The 22,477-nt window shown below is 35.3% G+C and overlaps 1 protein-coding gene across 1 annotated transcript in view; it reads right to left on the reverse strand.

The window, feature by feature from the left end:
• Positions 1-21,725, reverse strand: part of LOC126980173 (symplekin) — a 34,317-nt gene extending 12,592 nt beyond the window's left edge. Inside the window, exons 1-9 of the mRNA XM_050829764.1 lie at positions 21,477-21,725; positions 21,201-21,394; positions 20,700-20,892; positions 18,493-18,674; positions 15,651-17,194; positions 14,215-14,454; positions 12,258-12,506; positions 10,683-10,789; positions 9,232-9,337 (exon numbers count right to left, since the gene is read on the reverse strand). Of these exons, the coding sequence (XP_050685721.1) occupies positions 9,232-9,337; positions 10,683-10,789; positions 12,258-12,506; positions 14,215-14,454; positions 15,651-17,194; positions 18,493-18,674; positions 20,700-20,892; positions 21,201-21,394; positions 21,477-21,524 (2,863 nt within the window). The 5' untranslated portion in view covers positions 21,525-21,725. The remainder of the gene's footprint in view (positions 1-9,231; positions 9,338-10,682; positions 10,790-12,257; positions 12,507-14,214; positions 14,455-15,650; positions 17,195-18,492; positions 18,675-20,699; positions 20,893-21,200; positions 21,395-21,476) is intronic.
• Positions 21,726-22,477: the final 752 nt, after the last annotated feature.

A 22,477-nucleotide genomic window follows, 5' to 3' on the forward strand; every position in this document is an offset into this window, starting at 1 on the left:
CACATCACCTTCAGCTTGAGAAGAGGAATCTGCCCTCCAGTACAACTGGGCAATGATGTCTTGCCACACTGTGATTGTATTAAGTACCTAGGGTTCCACTTGGACCGCCGTCTCACTTGGAAGTCCCATATAATACATAAACGAAATGAATTCAACCTTAAGTTCAAGAATGTGTACTGGCTAATGGGACGGAATTAAATTCTCTCCATAGAAAACAAATTACTTTTATACAAGCAGTCGTCAAGCCTATCCAAATAGGCTCATAGGTCCAAACCTATGGCATTCAACTATGGGGAACTGCCAGTGACAGCAACATAATATGTCTTCAAAGAGCACAAAACGGTATCTTGCGGACAGTAGTAAATGCACCCTGGTTTGCTCGCAACGACGAGATACATAAATATCTGGACATGCCCACGATAAAGGAGGAAATAAAAAAACATTCCAGACGCTACACCGAACGCCTAGCCACTCACCCAAATCCGTTGGCTACTAAACTGCTCGAGTCCTCTCAAGAGGACTGAGAAGACTAAAACGAAAGCAAGTCTCATTAGAATAAGGGCTGGTTGAGGCGATGGCCTCCAAAACCCAAATCGTTTAACCAAACTCTACTGAACTGATTATAGTCGTTACCGACTGATGGCAGTTAATAATAAAAAAAAAAAAACCAACCCTAGAGATAAATTGAACACCTCTCACATTGGAATCGGGGTAAGTAGGGAAAAACAACCAATTTATGTCATGGAACATCTGTCACCTGAGAATAAAGCTCTACATGCCGCGGCGAGACTTTTAAGTCTCGCCGCGGCATTGGCTTTAGCCAAAGAAAAAGGTTATAAATATGTTTGGGATCGAAATGGTCGTATACTAATGCGCAAGGACGATATTTCTGATTACAAAGTAATAAAAAGCATAGACTATTAAGTTAGAGTGTAAGGTTGAGGTCACGAAATGGTGTCATAATCCTAAAAATGCGCTTCGATTAATATGTTGTACCAGAATGTTCGCGGACTAAGAACCAAAACCCAAGATGTTTACCGTAACATAGCAGTTAATAATTATGACATTATTATTTTGACTGAAACCTGGTTGAATAGCTCAATCTCAAGTACTGAATTGTTTGACACACGTTACACCGTGTATCGAAGAGACGGAGAGACTGCAAAGCTTAACACTAAGTCTAATGGTGGGGGCGTTCTAATCTCTGTCAAGACCAATATAATTTCAAACAGAGTTTGTAACTGGGAAAGCGATTGTGAAGATTTGTGGGTGGTTGTAGATGTGCCCCATTTTAACAGTATACGCGATATGGCATTTTGTTGTAAATATATTCCACCTCCAGTAAATAAGAAATTATTCGATATTTTTTTAAATAACTGCAATAGAGTTTCAGAGCAACATAATATGTTAACATGTATAATTGGCGACTTTAATCTTAGCTGTATTACATGGAATGCATCCTTCAACCCAGCTGACTATAACATACCCCTCAGCTCAGAGATTACTGGATTTTATATCAGGAAATGGCCTGCGCCAATGTAACTATGTTCTTAATAATAGGCAAAAGATACTTGATCTTGAACTCGTAGATTTACCTGTATGTTCCGTCAGTTACTCTTATAATCCAATTAGTAATATAGATCCAATGCATCCCCCTCTTGAAATTAGTATTCTTTATACGAGACAACATAGACTTGCGACTAATACTTCAAACGAGCGGTACAATTTTTATAAAGCCTATTATGATTCCATTAATGAGTACTTGAAGGGAATTGATTGGGATACGATATTGAACCGAGTTGATATAAATGAAATGGTTAAAGTATTTAAAGATTATGTTCCCTTAAAAAAAGTTAAAAGCAGTAGGTACCCTTCATGGATGAATCATAAGGTTGTAAAAACAATTAAAGAAAAACACAAAATGCTAAAACGATTTAAAAAATATATTAATCCAATGGATGAAATAGAACTAAGAGTGCTTAGTGATCGCTGTGATAAAATTATGCGTAATGCCTATAAAAAATTTAATGAAGACCTGGAAAAGAAAATTCAGAAAAATCCGAAAGTATTTTGGACGTTCCTAAAGAGTAAACGTAGTAATTTTAACTCAGATGCAGCTGCAATGAGTAACGGAATTAAAACCTCAACTAGCGGATTGGAAATTTGCAATATGTTCTCTAGTTATTTTGCTTCGGTATATGATGAATCAAATAGTTCTTGTCATTTAGATTCATTATCTTCTTTACGAAAGATTCTCTATCTGGACGTTAGTGAAAATCTTGCAGGCATAGAAATAAATCAGAACGACATGTATAAAAAGCTGAAGTCTCGATATTGCAAAAGGTGCGGGACCGGACAATGTACCACCGGCATTCATAAAAAATTGTGCATCAAGCTTAACTTAACCTTTATATCTTTCTTTTAAAGCCTCGCTTAATTCGGGTAGTTTTCCAGATTTATGGAAATAAGCAAAAGTTGTTCCAATATATAAGAGTGAAGACGAGAAAGACATACACAATTACAGGCCTATATCGATTCTTTCGGTTTTTGCAAAGGTCTTTGAATCTTTAGTTTGTCCGACAATTCAAATGCATTTCAAACGTTTCGTGTCTGAGCATCAACATGGATTTTTGCCAGGTAGGTCTACCACAACTAATTTGGTTAGTTTCACATCTTCATTATCAGAAGCTATTGACTCGCAGAAGCAGGTGGATACTACATATACCGATTTTAAAAAAGCTTTTGATAAAGTTCCACATGGAGTACTCTCATTGGAAAATTATCGTTATATGGGTTTTCAGGCCCGGTGCTGAAGTGGCTTTCATCATACTTACAAGACCGTTCGTTTTATGTAGTCGTTAATGGATTTAGCTCTTCAATCAATCTTAATCTGGTAACATCAGGTTCACATCTTGGCCCAATTTTATTTAATATATTTGTGAACGACGGTCTTGTTTTGAACACTGCACACCATATTTATATGCCGATGACTTAAAAATAACGAGAACAATGTTTTCACCAAGTGCAGTAAATGTGTGCATATTAAATTTACTTGCAAAAATAATATTATTCCGACAAGGTATGAACTGTATGGTAATACTCTTAAAGAAGTTGAACTCATAAGGGACTCGGGTGTTATGCTTTTTTTTTTATGACATAGGAGGACAAACGAGCGTACGGGTCACCTGGTGTTAAGTGATCACCGCCGCCCAAATTATCTTGCAACACCAGAGGAATCACAAGAGCGTTGCCGGCCTTTAAGGAAGGTGTACGCGCTTTTTTTGAAATTACCCATGTCGTATTGTCCCGGAAACACCGCTCAAGGAAGCTCATTCCATATCTTTGTAGTATGAGGGAGAAAGCTCATTGAAAACCGCACTGTGGAGGACCGCCACACATGCTTGATAGGAAATTGACTTATCTCTACCACATAGAAATTGTAATAAGCAAAGCGTCAACATTATTAGGTTTTATTATGCGACAAGGTCGTAATTTTAAAGATGCCTAAACAAAAATCTGTCTTTACAACAGCCTTGTCCGCAGTCATTTAGAGTATTGTAGTGTTGTTTGGCGCCCACATTATTCTACACACTACTTAAGACTGGAGCGTGTGCAGAAAAGGTTCATGTGGCATCTATCATACTCAGCGAATATTTACAAAACGGTGGTGTCCTATAAAAAAAGATTAGAACACTTTAACATGATGACTCTTGAACGAAGTTTTGGACTTAAATTTTTTATATAAATTGCTAAGAAACAATTTAGACTGCCCTAGCTTACTACGTAAAATTAATTTCCGAGTACCACGCAGATATCCCTGAACTGCAATTACTCCGGTCGTGCCTCCATGGACAGTCTTTGGCGCCAACTGCACTATCCCTCGCTTGTGTAAAGTATATAATAAATTCAGTTCACTAATTGATATAAATATTATATTGATATATATAATATATATAATATTTATTTCAATTAGTAATAATTATATAATATATATAATATTGATTCCCCTAACACTATACGTAAATTAGTTATCAGCAATCTAGTCAGCCAGTTATGAGTGTGATAGATTACTTTGCTCTGTTAGTTATAACATGGGTAATATATTTTAATTAATGATTAGTTTATTTTATTTTATTATATAATTACGTAGCTTAGATTTAGATTTTTGTTATACTTAGTTGTATGTAATTAAAACACTTATTATTTGTTTCCGTTAAACAATTCCCAATTGATTATTGCAGACTTTCAAATTTTTCATAGTTTTTTTTTCACCGGTTTTAGTTTTTAACTCACTTTTAGATTTGTAATAATGTATCGATAAGCGAAATTAGCATGTAGTGTTTACCTTTAAATGATTTTGCATATCTTGCACATGTAAGTATAATAATAAATATATAAATAAAGACACCTTATGAAGACTAGGTCAGATTATCACAAATTTACTATAGCACATCTGTTTGGTGTAACATTAATAAATCAACAATGAATCTTATAAAAAAAGCAAATAAAGTGAGCCGAAGTGTGACCCCACAACCCTCGCCAACGGAGCTATTCCTCTGTAAGAGGCCATGCGACCCACCCGTGAGCCTTTCTCTATAAGGATGAAACTTTATTTTCTGTACGAATAAACGCATTTAATTCACTTTGGAACGTTAACATTCGTAGATTTTTTTATGACAATAAGGGACGAGACAAGCATAAGCATTAGTTGATGGTAATTAATACGCCTTGCCCGTTACAATGCGCTCGTCACCTTGAGACATAAGATGTTAAGTCTCATTTGCCCAGTAATTTCCCTAGCTAGGGCGCCCTTCAGACCGAAACACAATTATGCTTGCACTTCACTGCTTCACGGCAGAAATAGGTGCCGTTGTGGTACCCATAATATAGCCGGCATCATATGCAAAGGAGCCTCCAACTGGAAAAACTGTGTAAGTACTTAAACCCTTTAATAGGCTGTGGGACTTACAGAAGGTACCTTCTGTATGTATATTTAAATATACCACCGTCTATATGATTTTGAATTTGTAATAGTAATGTAAATTTGAATGTAATACATTATTTACGAATACCGATATTCATTTACCAATGTTTTAAATTAGTAAACCCGAATTTTGTTGCTGACTTTTCTAAGAAACATTTTTTGGGATAATCTGACGGTTGCCTGAAACTTTTATTAAAAAAAAAATCTTTTTTGGGAGAGCGTCACAATTTCCATATTTCGATATCGCATTTAATGACACAACCATTTTTAAGTCTTTATTTGCTGCTATTAACAATTGAAATTTTCCAGAAAAAATATGTTAAATTAACAGTGTACAAATTTTGTTTTGATGACAGAACGCATTTGTTGATCCTTTAATAAAGTTATTTGTTTGTATTTTAGGATTACGCGCATCTAGACGATTTTAGGACGTGCAATCTCTTATCGATTTGTTTCCTATCCTTAGATTCTTTTAGTGTGATTAATTGCATGCGAAGTATTCGCACGGGTCAGTTTCATATATTTTTACTAGCTGACCCAGCAAACGTTGTATTGCCGATATTAAAATCGCGATACAAAAGTAACTGTTGATCGTAGTTGGGTGAAAATTTGTAGTTGTATGTATTTTTTAATGCAGACTCATAATCAAACAAATTTAAAAAAAATGTCAAAAAAAATATCGTGTGGACCACCCTTAGCATTTAGGGGGATGAAAAATAGATGTTGACTCAAAATTTCATGAGAATCGGAGCCGTTTCGGAGGTCTTCATAGTTTAACACCATGACACGAGAATTTTATATATTAGATTCAAAATATGATTTGGAATCACTTATTGAACGTCATACAAACTACCACCCATTCGAAATAGTGTGTGTACATGAGAGGAACGGGCGCAAACACTCAGCGGGCTTTTATTCATAAAAATATTATTACAATGTAATATCGTACAATAAACATTTATAATAAAATTGCCTGAGGGTGTTCGCTTCATTCCCAGTCTGTGGTATCATGAAGAAAATCAAAACAAAAGTTTTTTAACAATTCTTTTAAATTTCATGACACATTTGATTTGTACATTTTCTGGGATCATGTTGTAAAAGCACATACATCGCCCAATAAAAGACTTACTAACTCGAGTTAACCGAGTAGTAGGCATTATAAGTATACCTTGTATATTTTATGTAAGTATTACATAGGATAAAATCATCAAGAAAAAAAAGCTCATCTATTTTGACAAATAAAAAACTTCTTAGAAAAACGGAGGGTGGAAGTTACAAACATAAAATGTGTATTAAAAATAAATTTAAAATATATCAAAACACAACTTTACTTACAAATCATTTCTTTATATTCTGAAAATAAAACCAAAACTACTGTAATAACCGTATTAATATTTTAATCCTGCTTAGAATAAAACAAAGATTTTGATTAAGAACAATCAAAATATTAACGGAGATTTTGTTTGCCTTACATCAGTGAAAGATGTTTCGTAGCTCTATCGGAATCAATTAGTTATTAGGATATCAACACCCACATAAAATAACTAATATGCAATGTACAGACATGCATATAATATGTTGATTTGGGGATCAATCGGTTATTTAATCGTATAGTCAAAAAAAATACATTTTTGAATGTAAACACTTTGTTTTCTACCATTTAGTAGTGACTTATTAACTTCAAATCAATGTAGAACTATTCATTTTAAACATGAGTGATTGAGTATACTTATCCTGAGCAAGATAAGAGAGGTCCTTAGTATAATTGAGAAACAGAAAGGGTCCAAAAATCGAACCCTGTGGGAACCCCTCCCCCCATTTATTTCTCCATTTAGCTCCATACATTGTAATCTACAGTTAACGTTAGGTAGGAAATCATTATGTCCAATGCTATAGGTATATTTTATTCCATAATGGTGAAGTTTTAACCAATGTTTCATGTTCAACACAATAAAATCGAACCATAAACCCATGAATAATAGACGCGAGATATATTACCCCTCAATGAACGAATGAATAACGTTAGATGAATACATAGAATTGCTCTTAGTTCTGTATAACAACACTCATTTTTCTTTCTCTTGCATTAAATAGTAATGTTAGCTCTATAGATATGTAGGAATATAATATTATTTAGTGTTAGATTAAGGATTGATCTCCGCAATTGGGCAACTATTAGATGCTTGTATGCGTGGCATCTTTCAAATTTTGTAACACACGCTTCGTGTTATTTTACATTGAAATTAATAAAATACAAATTATTTACTGATGATATGCGATCTCAGTGTCTTTCTTATTTCTTGTAGTATTATTTTTACAAAGTTTTACCACACAACCCAACATTTTAGTTTTAATTATTAGCAAAGTTTCACAGAATATGTGGCACGTCAACGTCACACATTGTCGAGACTGGCTCGATTACGCCCACTTGGGCGTAGTATTAGTTGCCGCACTGCGCGACTATGCCTTCGATATCTAGTTAGAGCGCAGCGGAGATCAATCCTTAAACTAAGATTTAATGTAAGATTTATGATTAGAACGAGAGACATTTAGATACGCCGTGTTCTCTACAATGCAAAATCGCTCAGGATTCTTGAAAACACATGACCGGCACCGCTAGTGCACTCATCGCCTTAACACTTAAGGTCTTGTTCACAAACGAAAAAGAATGGCAAATGACAGGCTGCTCTTTCACTCGCTACACATTCTCTTTTATTCTAAGGTTTCTTTCGACCCTTGTTATGTCTGTGTCCCGTATAAGACCTTAACACCCGTATTCACAAACGTTACTATGAGGTCTCATAAATCGCTCGAACGCACAGGTTTATAGAAAACCTATTCATTAACAATACTTGAGGGTCGAGCCCACACGTAAAGTAGCTCGCGTGGTACTTTACGCTACTGATGGTGTATGTCAGGTACCTAATAAAGGTCATGTTTGCTTGTTGATTGCCACTTGCCAGTGGTTTTTTTTATGCTTGTTGCTTTTAATAAAATGGATTACAATAATGAAGAAGAATTTGACAATTATATACATATTTTCAAATATAGTTTTAAATGTTAAACTAATGTGTGACGACGACAAAGAAACGATTTTTTTAATATACCTAAAAGAAATAGCACATAAAAACGTTATCAACTACAAATTGTGTGCGTAATTAACGAGATTCGAGAATCATCAATTTCTATTGAGCAATGATAGGTGACAATTTCATTTGACGTTTGTATCTGTCATCTGTCCTGTCAGTCGACTCGAGTGAAGTCGCAACACAACGGTAACCAATCACAGCGCTCCATTTAATGCTATGCATGACTGTGTAAATACATTAAAATAAATAATATTAAGTTGTAAATATCACTAAATACTAATATTTAATAATTTAAGTTATTATTACATTACATTACATTATTTGTTACAGGTATAAGAAAATAAAACTTGTTTCAATCTTTAGCACCACTCACTACCATTAAAATTAGAAAACAAATACTCTAAGCTTGGTGGTCTACCTTAACGTGACATTGGCACACTTGTGGTGTAACTGCCACAGAAGCCACAGTAGGAAGAATAGAATAGAATGCTATATAACCGCACATCAAAAAGACTTTTTCATTTCTCATAATCGGAAAGTATTGCTGTTTTGATCTGATTATTGGGTAGAAAATGCCGCTTCCCTCCACAGAGAGGGAAAAACTCATACAAATTACTTCCCACCTAAGGGCCGGAATGAACTTTCCAAATAGAACTGCTGTCAGCTGTGAAGAGTTTTATGTTAAAGAAAAACTAATAAAAAAAATGCTGCAGCCATGTGACTTTCTAAACAGCCAGTGTGAACTTAGCGCAAATTCTTTGAGCGGGATAAGCCGCAACAATTACGCGGTGAGTTCCATATTTAAAATTAAAAAAGTCGACATAAATTGTCCTAATTTGACAATTAATTTTAAATAGGTAAGTTACTAATATTATTACATACTATCTATGAATAGTTTTGGCTTGGTTTTTAGAAAGGCTTGGCATACCGATCGCATTGCAAAACATCCTGCTGTACTCAAGGAAGCAACGTTTGTGAATACGGGTGTAAGTCTTAAGTAAGTAATTTTTTTTCCAACCGCTGAATATTCCAATTTTAGTAAATTGGAATATTCAGCGGTTCCCAATGTACAGTAGGATAGTTCCTACTATACATTGGGAACCCATCAGAAAAGTGACTTGAGTTTAGACGATGATTTTTGTAAACTAATTAAAATACCTGGAAGATTTTCGTTGTTAGGATTCGTCAGTCCTAGCAGTTTATTAAATACCTCCTTCACGACAACCGGGTTCAGCTTTATCAGCTTCGGCAGGGCTGCCAATATCTGAAATAAGAGATGGATATATTATATTTCGGTGTTGTATTGCCATATAAAGTTATGAAAAAAATTAATTGACTAAAATTTTTGGGGTATAAAACAAGACGACCGATTCTCAGACCTACCAAATATATCGTACATAAAATTTATCGTACTACAATAATTATCATTATATTCGATTGCCATCTTGTAACTTTATTGCGTATCTGTGGATGGAATAGAATCATATTAAAATCGCGATAAAAAAATTGGTGCTGATCGTGGCCGGATGAAAATTTGAAGTTGTACGTATTTTTAATGCTGAACCATAATAATAAAATGTCAAAAAAAAAAAATTACACTAACCTTAACATTTAGTTGGATGAAAAATAATGTTGTTCGATTCTCAGACTATACCTACCCAATATGCGCACAAAATTTCATGAGTATCGGTCAAGACGTTTCGGAGGAGTTTAACTACAAACACCGCGACACGAGAATTTTATACATGATTTATTCGTCTTTAATAGATTTTGAGTTACTAATGGGTCACATATAGCCCTAAATTCTAAAGTTTTTTCTTGGGTTAACATACATGTGCCTAGCGGCCGATCCCAACATTCAGTCCATCTCCGGTTGTGGATAAAAATCGTAACTATCGTTGACTTTTCTGTCCCAATAAACATATCGACGGTAACTCACCTTATCCGTACACGCTGTCTGTCAATGGGAGGACGTATAGCTTACCAGCGATAGAAGTTTGCATGGAAATTGCAATTCACGCGTCCCAATATAAGGCGATAAGAATGACTTATCGGGTATATTGGGACAGCTTCAGATTATAGACAGCTAATTACTGACAGTAGAAGGTAGTAATTTATCTCTATCTGTAGATAGTAAGTATATTGGGAACTGTCGTAAGTCTATATGGTGGTCACCACAATTCTAACCAGGAAATATTCTGAAGTCCCAAGAGGGCACAGAGACCTGGTATCCAGGATCGGCTTCCACGTCTGGCAGAATAAATTATTTAGGACAGACTATATGCCGCAGACTCTGACTCAATTGCCCTAAGTAGTCAAGCCTCAGATCGCAACAATACTGCGGGCCTCCACAGTCCAGTTTTCAAGGAACTTTTCTCCACGTACTACAAAGATGTGGAATGAGCTTCCTTGTGTGGTGTTTCCGGGATACCTTCAAAAAAAGCGCGTACACTTTCCTTAAGGGCATGCTTCTGTGAGACCTCTGGTAATGCGAGAGAATGTGGACGGCGGTGATCACTTAACACCAGGTGACAAGTACGCTCGTTTATCCTTCCTTTCCATAAAAAAAGATTCATACTCATCATAGAAACGTTAATGTGAAGGCTCACCTCTCGTTTTGTAAGACCATTGAGGACGGGAATCAGGAAGCGGACATCGGACACACGCGTGGCATACAGCTCTCGCACGCGAGACACCAGCTCTGGAGTTGGCGGACCTGGCACCAACTTACCATATTAGTATAAACCAAAGAGGACGTAAATACTACGTTATAAGAGGTGGGACTGCTACTAAGTAAAAATTTAAATTTGGTTTAGTATGAAACGTGCAGTCATTTGACATTAGTTGTAAACAGTAATTACAATATGGCGACGAAGTATAATCCGGCTAAGTTTGAAAGCGATCAGCTTGCTTTTATGGATTTCGGCTATCTCAGTTTTTTACAAGATTATAGCCGTCATCTGTCAATCTGTGACTGCACGTTTCATACAATCGAGTGAATCGCATTTTTCTTAGAGAGTTTCGCTAGCCTCGTATACGCTCACACAGTGCGTCATTTAATTCAAAGTCATTTGTTTGTTTATGAACAATATATTTATTACACTTCAAGCTGCAAAACATTTTCTATTAGAGGCATAGGTAGATTATGTGTGTCAGCAATATAACTATATTGATTACTTGATGTGTTAACAAGTGCTACCAACGTCATGAACTGCCATAAGATATCCCAATTAATAATAACATTTATTTAACTACTGTTACTGATTTCTGTGTTAAAAATGTTATTTAATATAATTATTATTAGAAATAACTATAATAGCATATAATATTCAGATCTTTAGTTAACTTGATTCGTGTAGGTTAGTTGGCACTACAGCAGTGCCAACTGACAGTTGGTAGCATCATCACGGTAGACAGTTGTGTCCTATATAAGCCAGAGCGTTAAGTTCGAATAGGCATTACTCATTGTGAATTGTGAAGGGAAACTTTAAGGTACAGATATAACAATTTTATTATGTGCGTTTAAATTACCTCTTTTACAAGTGGAATTATCACAAAATATATATTAATTTAAATCCACATGATTGAAGCTGGATCTCAGTTCCAATAAACCACTGTTTAGTTTGTTTTACAGAGATACATACAGTGTTCTAATGCTACAACAGAATTTTTCTTTTATAGAACTTCTAACAAATCTTATGACATTAGGACCAAAACCAACTTTAGTCGTAGTTTATTGCTAAAAGAATAGGGAAGTCTCGGGCCGAAGATTGTCAAAAGATGCGACTAAGGGCATTTACCAGTGGGAGGCTCCTTTGCACAGGATGCCGGCTAGATTATGGGTACCTCAACGGCGCCTTTTTCTGCCGTGAAGCAGACATGTGTAAGTATTATAGACTTTCATTCTGAAGGGCGCCGTAGCCGATGAAATTACTGGGCAAAATATGAGATTTAGCATCTTGTCTCAAGGTGCAATAGCAATTGTAGTGCCGCTCAGAATTTTTGGGTTTTTCAAGAATCCTGAGCGGTACTGCAATGAGCATCAACTGAACGTCCTGTTTGTCTCGTTCCTTATTGTCATAAAAAAAAACTAAGTATTGTGGCAGTACTGCCATGGGAGGGTATGACATCTAATTATTTCTACTTCTATTAATCCGTAATAATAGATAATAAAATATACTTACTCTTCTCAGTGAGTATATGCACAAGTCTTGTCAGTAAGGTCTCCGCGCCTCGGGGGCAGTCCTGTAAGAGAGGGGCGAATGCGCGGGGTATGGAGGGCAGGGGAGGGGGGTTTGAGCCGGGCGGAGGAGGCGAGAAGGCCGGGACATCGGCTACGGCGGCTCGTAGCGGCGCCTCTACGACGCGTAGCACGCACCGCTTGGCGTCCGCGCCCGCACAACCGTATACCCGCGCGACGTCTATTAATACCTCTGGAACAATTGAAGATTTACGTTAAGTTTGAAGAATTTATGCTAGTTAAAGTCAGTGTCAAAAATACTTTATTGACATTTATGAAATAGATTGCTCGTCAACGTCAATCACTAAAAATACAATTTAAATACATGTAAATTTCACAAAAGTTTATACAAAACAAATAGCTACTCCTTTCACAGAGCGCCATTTGTTTCCGAAGCGGTAGTAGTAGTAGAAATAGTGGTATTAGAAATGAAATCAAAAAGAATTCTAAAGGAATCCATTTTGAGAATATAAATGCCTTTTTTAATATATTAAACAATATGTAGACAATATATTAATTAAAAAATAATGCAATCTAGTAAGATAATATATCTAATAAAGATCAAATGTTCAAATATGTTCTTAGTCGTAACGCATTAGACTCATTTTGGAAGAGGGATTACAAAGGTATTTTAGGGGACGTTTTTGAAGAATAAAGTATAGTTACAACAAGACAAGATAAATAATGTAAACACAGTTTCAGGGGTACAAAACATTTTCATCGATATATTTGAATATTGAAAAGAATTGATATATTTGAAAGGTTGTCTAGAGCTGCCAGGCTAGGCTGTGATTCCATAAGTTACTTGTAGTTACTATTACCAGTAGGAAGCTCTTTTGCACAGGATGCTAGATTATGGGTACCACAACGGCGCCTACTTCTGCCGTGAGGCAGTAATGTGTTAGCATTATTGTGTTTTGATCAGTAGGGCGCCGTAGCTAGTGAAATTACAGGGCAAACGAGACTTAACATCTTATGGCAAAAGGAGACGAGCGCAATTGTAGTGCCACTCAGAATTTTTGGATTTATTGCCTGAGCGGCACTGCATCCATCCTTACCATCAGCTGAATGTCCTGCTCGTCTCGTCCCTTATTTTCATAAAAAAAACTAAGTAAATACGGAAACGAAAAAATACGTATCACTTCGAGCGCAATCCACGAATGAATTTGTTCACGAAATGGCGGACTAAATGTTGACAACTGCAGGATTGCTTTCCTGTACCACGAAACATGCAACGACAGCTGTCGTCGGCCAACTGTGGTCATTAATGCGTACGAGTGATATGGACACAGATAATAATAACTCGCAATCGCAATGTAACTCAGTAACTTATATATTCTTGATAATGTTATGTTAGATAGGCACATAGGTGAATTTGCTAGAAACTGTCATAACCATAATGTTAACACCAGGAACAAACAAACTTATAATGCTTACTACTAGGCTAAGTCGAGTTAGTAAGTCTTTTGTGGGGCGTTGTATATGTTGCAACAAGATCCCAAAACAAATGTATTACGAAATTCAAAAGAATTATTAAAAAACGTTTGTGTGGTTAAGATTACAATAACATAAATGTCTTTCGTAATGATACCACTGATTGACAATAAATCAACCGCCCACAGGCTATTAAATAAGAAATTTTATTGTACGATTTTACATTGTAACCGTATTTTTATAAAAAAAAAGAAGCCTGCTTAGTTTGTTGCGCTCGTTCTTCTCAGCTCTAAAGCATTCCTTTTGGAATGGGTAGTAATTATTCACTTTCGATAAGTGATTTTATATCCTATTTTAAATAAAAATATTTAAATTTTGAAAACGGTCCCTTTGTTTACATTATTTATCCCGTCTCGCTGGTCTTAGTATAGTTCTTTTCGAAAATATGTAATAAAAATTCATCCTACCCTCATTTTCCGTGAATATGGCCATGACCAGATTCAGACATAGTTTGTACATATCGTCTGTCCACACCCGTACTGTGTGCCGACCCTCGACCAGCTCCGCCGGCGGTGTTAACAGCGTGATGAAGCCCAGGTATAGTAGCGCGTGTTTCTCTATCACCTTCTTGACAGCCTCTGACCCGTTTTTGTATAGTTTCAATGATGAATTCAGTGCTATTTCGCGTATTTCAACGTTTGGATGTACTGGAAAAAAATAACTGGGATCAACTTATGAAATATTTAGAATTAATCAAATAAATGGCAAAGTATTCATGTTGGTCAAGACATTACATTTATGAATGTTAAAACAATTTTTAACATCATACTTAGACAATTTATACGTCTAGATAGAGTCTTTGGCTGTCAGACAACCGATAAAAACAGGCCATATTAATTTAGTGTGCGTGACAAGCTACGTCTTACACTTGCGATTTGTATGATACTTTGTGTTAGTGTGAGTGGTTGCTCAAAATAGAGGGTAGTTCTAAATTCAATATTTTTCAACGTTTTCACCGCTGTCAAAGTCTATCTATACGTATAAATGATCTAAGTGTTCATCTTTAATATGTGGCACGAGAAATTGCCACTCTTTTAAATAAAAAATTACAGCTTCATAACTTTATACATGAGCTAATTGATACATCGATAGTACCCAAATTATTCAATTAATAAAGAAATAAAAAAAAAACAAAAATCTCAAAAGTATTGAGATACTGTGGGCAAATACTACATACACAATCCATCCATAAATCCACACAAACTTTATGCGCAAATTTTATAAGTTGTTTCATGACAAAAAGAGGGGATGAGACAATTTTAGAACAAAATTATGGTTCTTTGCCAGTATCATCCAGCCACCACAATTAGAGACAACGGGCTCTACGGTCTCTACGGGTCTCTAGTGACGCATGGACCAGCCATATCTTCCCTAAACCCAGCCACGAAGCCGCCAAAGGCAATGACGATTATTAACTTAAAATAACTGTGGGATTGCTGTCTGAGTATGCATTATTTTTATTGCCAATCAACAGACAATAACGGGGATCCCATGATGGTAATAATTCATCACCCACATGGGTCACAATGCACTACAACTAAAGGCAGCATACCGTTTATGAAATTTAGTGGTTGCATCAAATATACCGAAAATATGCGAGGAACTTTACAGTAAGATGCGTCTATATTGCAGTGATTGATAGATGATGGCTATAATCTTATAAAAAAGGAGACAGCCGAAATCCACTGCGTTTTAAGCAACTGTTACATTTCAAACTTAGCCGGATTATACTTCATCACCATAATATTGTACCCACTATTTCAAACTTGCTTTCATACCAAACTAAATTTAAATTTTTACTTAGGCAGTTCTTATTACGTAGTATTTAATAAGAGATACTTACAGACGTGGCAAACGAGTGCTGCGACGTATTTGTGAGCACGTGGCGGCCTTAATGTACACAGCTCTTCTATAATGTCAAGTGCCAATACAGCACTTTTATCCTCGGATATTAAATGTTTCAAGTAATCAACAGCTTCTTCACTAACCAACGGAGCCTCAGCATAAATCCTTCTTAACAGAATATCTTTGCTATTCTCTAATAAAGGCTCTCCCCTTTCGCATATCTGGACTATCAACGAACATAGCAGCTGACTGTAATTCATGTCATATTTCTCGTGTACTTTTGGCTGTAGTGTTATTGGGTGCCTATTGAAACCCTGCATGAAGGCATACTCTTCGTATAACCATTGCAAGCCCAAGTCAATTCTACTTACGGGGTCTTCAAGAATGTAATTTAAAACCAACTCGCGAATGTCTGCAGTAAAACCTGATGCAAATATAGCTATGAGTTTAGCTCTTATTTGTGCTGCACCACCAATAGCAGCATCCTTTTCAGCATGTAATATACGAGCAACGGCCTGAATCATAAGTCTTTCTTTAATTTCTTTCGGGATCGGCCTTGTTATTTCCTGTAGTTTAAGCAGTTTCACTTTCTGTTTTAGCCGCGGCACAGTAGGAGTTTGTGGCGGTATAAGTTTCTCCTGTTCCTTCTCTTTCTCTTTAGCCTTTCTTTCTTCCTCTTTTAAAAAGTCCTGCCGTGTTTCCTCCATTAGTTTTGAGACAGCTGATTCTAGAGGTTCTGCCTGCCTATCAGCTTTTGTTGATTCTTGTAATTTCGCTACTGCATTCTTTAGTGTTAGTTTCTCATCATCTTCGGAGAGTAATGGAATTTTTGCTGCTAAATCTGTTAATGGTGTGGGGCTGGGCTCATGTTCACCTTTGATTAAGGAATTAATCATTTTCGCTAGATTGCGCTTTTGTAATATAGAGCCCGAGTTTGGTATAGGCTTGTATAGAGTAAGAAAACTACTTGGCATTTCATTTGGCAGATGATTAGTAAGAGTATGCATAACAAGATTTAAAACATTTTCAATATTGTTTAATCCTTCGAAAAACGAATCTTCCGTTGGTTGGCTAGATTTAGAACTTTGACTATCATCATCAAATTCAGTTCTGCTGTTGCTATCACTGCTCTGGCTATTTTGCGGTGAATCCATTCTAAGTCTTTTTGCCGGTATTTCTCCACTTATAACTTCAAAGAAGCGTTTGTTTCTTTTCTCTTTGGGCACAACCTTATTAATTTCTTGCTGGGTCATGCCAATGTCTGATAACAATTGCATCAACTGAGGTATAATTTCATTCGATGTCGTTTGCCTCACGAGATTTATCAACTGCATCTTCAAATGTTTCCGTACGGAATTAACTTGTGATTGCGACAATGTGGGTGGCAATGTAGTGTGCAAATCTCCCAAGGCCTGTACAACTCTCACCAAGTATTTAGGCCGCAGTTTCGAAATTGATATCAATGAAGTCATACACGTCATCAGGTTAACACTAGATATGTGCTGGGAATTGTGGAACTTTTGTAGCAATTTGAATATATGCCTGAAAATTAATACATGTGATAAAAATCTAATACCTTTAATAGAATGAGATATCAGAGAACTTAATTTAAAGATTGTTTCAAACTCCATACTTCAAGCGCTACAAAACAAGACTATAATTTCTGTCCTTATATTTGTCCTTATACTTATATAACATAAAAAAAAGATCTAACAAAAAAACAACCGACTTCAAAAACTCTATTCCAAAACAATCGGTATAATATGCACTAAAAAGTATTAAAATAATTACGTATTTTGATACAATCTAATTAATGAATCTAATTCTAGTTACGATTATTGTTATTTTTGGAATCGGTGTCCTTCCGCCCGATCTCGCCTCCTCACGACTCAAGCACATCTCACCTATAACAACTATAACTATCTTGATGACACCGACTCCAAAAATTACAATAATCGTAACTATAATTAGAAAATACGCAATTATTTTAATACTTGTTAGTGCATATTATATCTATTGTTTTGGAATAGTGATTTTAAAGTCGGTTGTTTTTTGGTTAAATTTATTTTAATTTTTTGATTTCTAGTGAAATTGAAGTACACTAAGAATTTGCCTAAATATGTGTAGATTTACTAAATTTTTCAATGCAGCAATGAACGTAAGCGCTTAATTGAAGAGTTCCGTTACTTTGTCATAGATTCCATAATCAGAACCTAACCAAACTCTCACCAAACTATGTTTGAAGTATATCCTTTCCAATAAAAAATTAATCATTGAAATCGGTTGGCGCGATATTGAGTTATTCGTAAATTTATCATCCACTTTGCTATACGTATGTATAGCAAATTTAAGACGTTTTCTCATGGATGCCATTGTCAGATCTGGACCAAATTACAATGGGACATCACGGGAGGCACCACTTAAAAAAAATGAATTATTTTGATAATCGGTTCACCCAGTCGAAAGTTTTGAGGTATCAAACATAAAAAAAAATACCGACGAATTGAGAACCTCCATCTTTTTTGAAGTCGATTAAAAATTTTAACTTTTACCTGCGACTTGTGCGCGTACAATAGTTACTTTGGGCAGCATTTTTTATTTCAGGTCTAAATTTAACTAACTAAACACTATAACAATTATTATTATTATTCATTTATTTCTAATCAAGTGCCAAATTACTAATTTTCATGCTGTTATCTTTAATAATGACGAACTTTCATACTCTATCTCTGTAGTCAATTTCGTCAAAAACGGTTCAGTGGATTAGGCATGAAAGCGTAACAATCAAACTTTTGTCCACATTTATAATATTAGTAGGGAAGTAGGGATTATTTACTCACTCAGCCTCTTCTTCTAAAGCTTGCCTGTCGACGAAGGAGTACGATGACGGTATATCATCTAAATTAAGGCCACCATTACCTTCAGCACATGGAGTTTGCACCAAGACAACCTCTTCCAAGAATTTGATTGCATGTGTCCTGATCCCTTCATTCTCACTGTCTATCAAATTTAATACAAGAAGCTGTAATGTGAAAAGGAGTGTTAATCATTGTTAAATATGGCATTTGAATATACAAATTGTATATTTTTAGAACTAAATCTATATATTATGTTACGAAATTTAAAAAAAATATTATAAAAACGTTGTGTGATAGAGGTCACTATAACATAAATGATTTTCTAAATGATGCCACAGACTTATTATAAATGTTTATTGTACAATATTACATTTAAATAATATATATATGTATATTTTAGGCCTTATTTTGAGAAGAACTGGCAAGTTTTATCCTCCCTTTTTACAGTTTCACACTTTTCATAGTATCCATACATTTTAATTGTCTTTTTTTATGAAAATAAGTGAGGTACAGGTCGTTCAGCTGATGATAATTGGCACGTCCTGTCCATCACAGTGCAGGGCACAACAATTGCGCTCATCAACTTAAAACATAAGTTGTAAAGTCTCATTTACCCAGTAATTTCACTAGCCCTTCAGACCAAAACACAGTAATATTTACACATTACTGCTTCATGTCAGAAATAGGTGCCGTTGTGGTACCTGTAATCTATCCGTCATCCTGTGCAAAGTAGGTTAATCTGGTAAAACCATTGGGAGACTGGTTTTACTTTAGGGAATAAAAAGCAATCACACTGAGCTAAGACAGGGCTTTAAGGAGGGTAACCCAAGAGTTTGACTGGTGTGTTGTCCAGTAAGTCCTTTATTGGGAGTTAAGCATTGTGTCGCTGGCCAGTCACAGCAGTGAAAACCTCTGGCGAACATTTTGTAGTATAACCATTAAGCACTGTCTCATACAATAAAATCTTTTTTTGAAGTATTCCATTACCAAACTAACATCTATTCTTTTGTTTTAGTGATTTTCATTTAAGTTTTTTTGCATCGTTATGTCAATATGGTATAATAATGGCATATCAAAATAATTTTAAATTATTGGAAGCATACTTTTTGAACCACAAATACATAACAATGTTATAAGCATTGAATGGTTCCATAAAAGATATTCTGATCCAGATCTAATCACATTAGATTTTTATAGGGGTTATGTAAAAAAATTAGGTTATTTAAGCTGGTATAAAAGTATTCACGAGCTACAAACATAACTTAGACACATACATTTAATTATTATTCTAAATATTCACTGTCAATTAAGGCGAGAGTAAGCGAAATAATGCACAATAAAGAGTGCCACTTAGTATTCAACAGAATGGCTCATTTTGAACATTTGATAAAAAAAATAAAATACATGAGCTTCCTTTTATTTCTGATGGTATGTTATGTGGCAAAAAATAAGCCTTATGATGAAGGCTTGCAATTAGTAAAGCTACATGGTATTTTTTTCCTCATGTAGCGATTACCTGTTCAACCAGGCAATTATTTAAAAATCTATAATTCAGAAACAAACAGTATCCAGATGTATCATGGATGGAAGCCTGGACATTAATGTAACCGATGAGCAACAAAGCATTCGAAATATGGGTGTACTGATGTTTCGAATCTCACACAGAGTTTGCATTACCAATACAAACATTTTAAAAAGAATGGGAAGCTGCTCAAAACTGTAGATAGGAGAAAGCTGGAATATCCAGGCCATATAATGTGAATTTCTAAACATGACCTGTTACAGCTCATAACACAAGGAAAGATAAAAGGCTAATGAAGACCTGGCTGCAGATAAACAACTGGCTTCGCCAGTGGTTCAATACGGCTACATAATCACTGTTAAGGGCAGCGGTGAACAAAATCCAGATAGCCTTAATGATTGCCAACCTCCAATAGGACATGGCACTAGAAGATATCCATCATACAAATCTTCAAACGTACCAGGATTTGAACCTGGGTCCCAGCTCATTAGGCAGGGTTTCTAACTACTGGACGATATGATTAGCCTAGCTGGTATATGTATGGTCTTGACTCTATTGAATATTATCTTATAACAAATATTGATTTTATAATTTCTAATTGTTTGTCCTTGGAAAAAAATAATGTACGGGCACTTATTTATTATCGTTTAGATATATCTACACTAACCTTTAACTTAGAAATATGATCCCAGACTAATTTAACAGCATCCTCTGAATTATCCTTGCAGATCCATATGATAGCATTTTTGTACACAACACTCGCAGCTTGTATCGCTTTCTTTTGGACAGCAATAACAGAATCAATAACTAGGAGTTGCAACTGACTAATAATTTTAGGTATGTTCTCGGGATGCTTTGTGCTGAAAGATGTTGTCATGTTGATCAGTATGAATGATAATTTATTTTATTATGTGCAATTTTTTAATGTTATTCAGCTCCTTGGTTATTTATTTATATCTACACCATGGTTTCAGTAGTATAGTAGCCATTACAGATTGATATGTGATTGAATCTTGTTATTGCAGAAAAACTGGAGCTAACAGTGACATAGCACTGTTATTAATAAGCCATAAGTCTTAAACTATGTTTGAGTGCATGTTCAGTCAACTCTAGAGTATTTGAAAATTCTATGATTCAAGATATCATGATGATTATCATTTAACTTTACCTTAGTTGCTCAATAAAACCAACAACGATTTTTCTTACTTCTGTGGTCTTATCATTAACAAATTTAAGCACGTTTTCCATGTACAATGGTATTAAAGAAGATAACTGATGCATGAGCACTTCTATTATTTTCCTAAGCAAACCCGCTTTCTTGTTGCCTTCGGACATTCCTGCTTCGTTGATCCATTGTATAAGCTGAAATTGAACAGGGAAATAAAAACAAATTTCCAGCAAAATATCTTTATTGAGGAACTTGTAGACAAAATACAAATCAAACCTGCTTTTCGGCGAATGCTTTAGACGTTGGTTGATACTTGTTAGACATTTTATTGGTATACGATCACTTCATTATATTTTTTTATCAAGATAATTAGAATATTATAAATTAAGGCAATCGTAAAATCAATTAAATCAAGCCAGGTATGTAATCAATTGTATTATTTGGTCGCTTCAGAGTTTACAATTTCAGAATTCAGCCTTGCTGAGTTGCTGCCAAGTGCCTACCACAGACAATTTAACCCTCGTTAGAGTAAAAGCGTGATTTAACCATTACCATAGAATATAGATAATACAATTACTTGACATTGTCATTCAGTGCCTACGCTAATAACATAGAGTTCTATTGTCCACTCTAGCGATCGAAACTCTAAGAAAAAAGCGATTCACGCGAATGTTAGAAACGTTAACGTTTTAAGATCTTAACGAACCGTGCAAACACTGCTAGATTGACAGATGACGGATATAATCTTGGAAAAAACGGAGATAGCCAAAATCCACTACGTTTTATGTAACTGTTCGCTTTCATACTAAGCCGGATAATACTTCGTCGCCAAACGCCATACTGATTACAGTAAGTTTAAGTAAATTCAAACATAAGTTTGAAATAGTAGTATAATTACTACTATCTCAAACTTATGTTTGATTATGTCAAATTATTGGACATTTCATACTAAACTCAATTTTTACTTAGGCAGTCCCGCCTCTTATTACGTAGTTACGTCCTCTTTGGAAACAATTGTTTTCTAATTTGTATATTTTTAAATGTTCAAAAATGTTCTAAACCAGCCAAATATAAATATAATACAAATTAATATATTTACACAATTATACACATCCATTTACCTATTTCCGAGAGTTCCCGTGGCAGGGTTTGTCATGCTCGTGGCGGTATCATAGAGCGGGTCGGTAGCTTCTCTAAGTTATGGGAGGGATGATGGCATCTTCTTTCTTGATTTTTTCTTCTGCGATCTTTCTTGGATAAATTGATTCTGCATTTAA

This window comes from Leptidea sinapis, chromosome 5, assembly GCF_905404315.1.
Source record: "Leptidea sinapis chromosome 5, ilLepSina1.1, whole genome shotgun sequence".
Classification (NCBI taxonomy): domain Eukaryota; kingdom Metazoa; phylum Arthropoda; class Insecta; order Lepidoptera; family Pieridae; genus Leptidea; species Leptidea sinapis.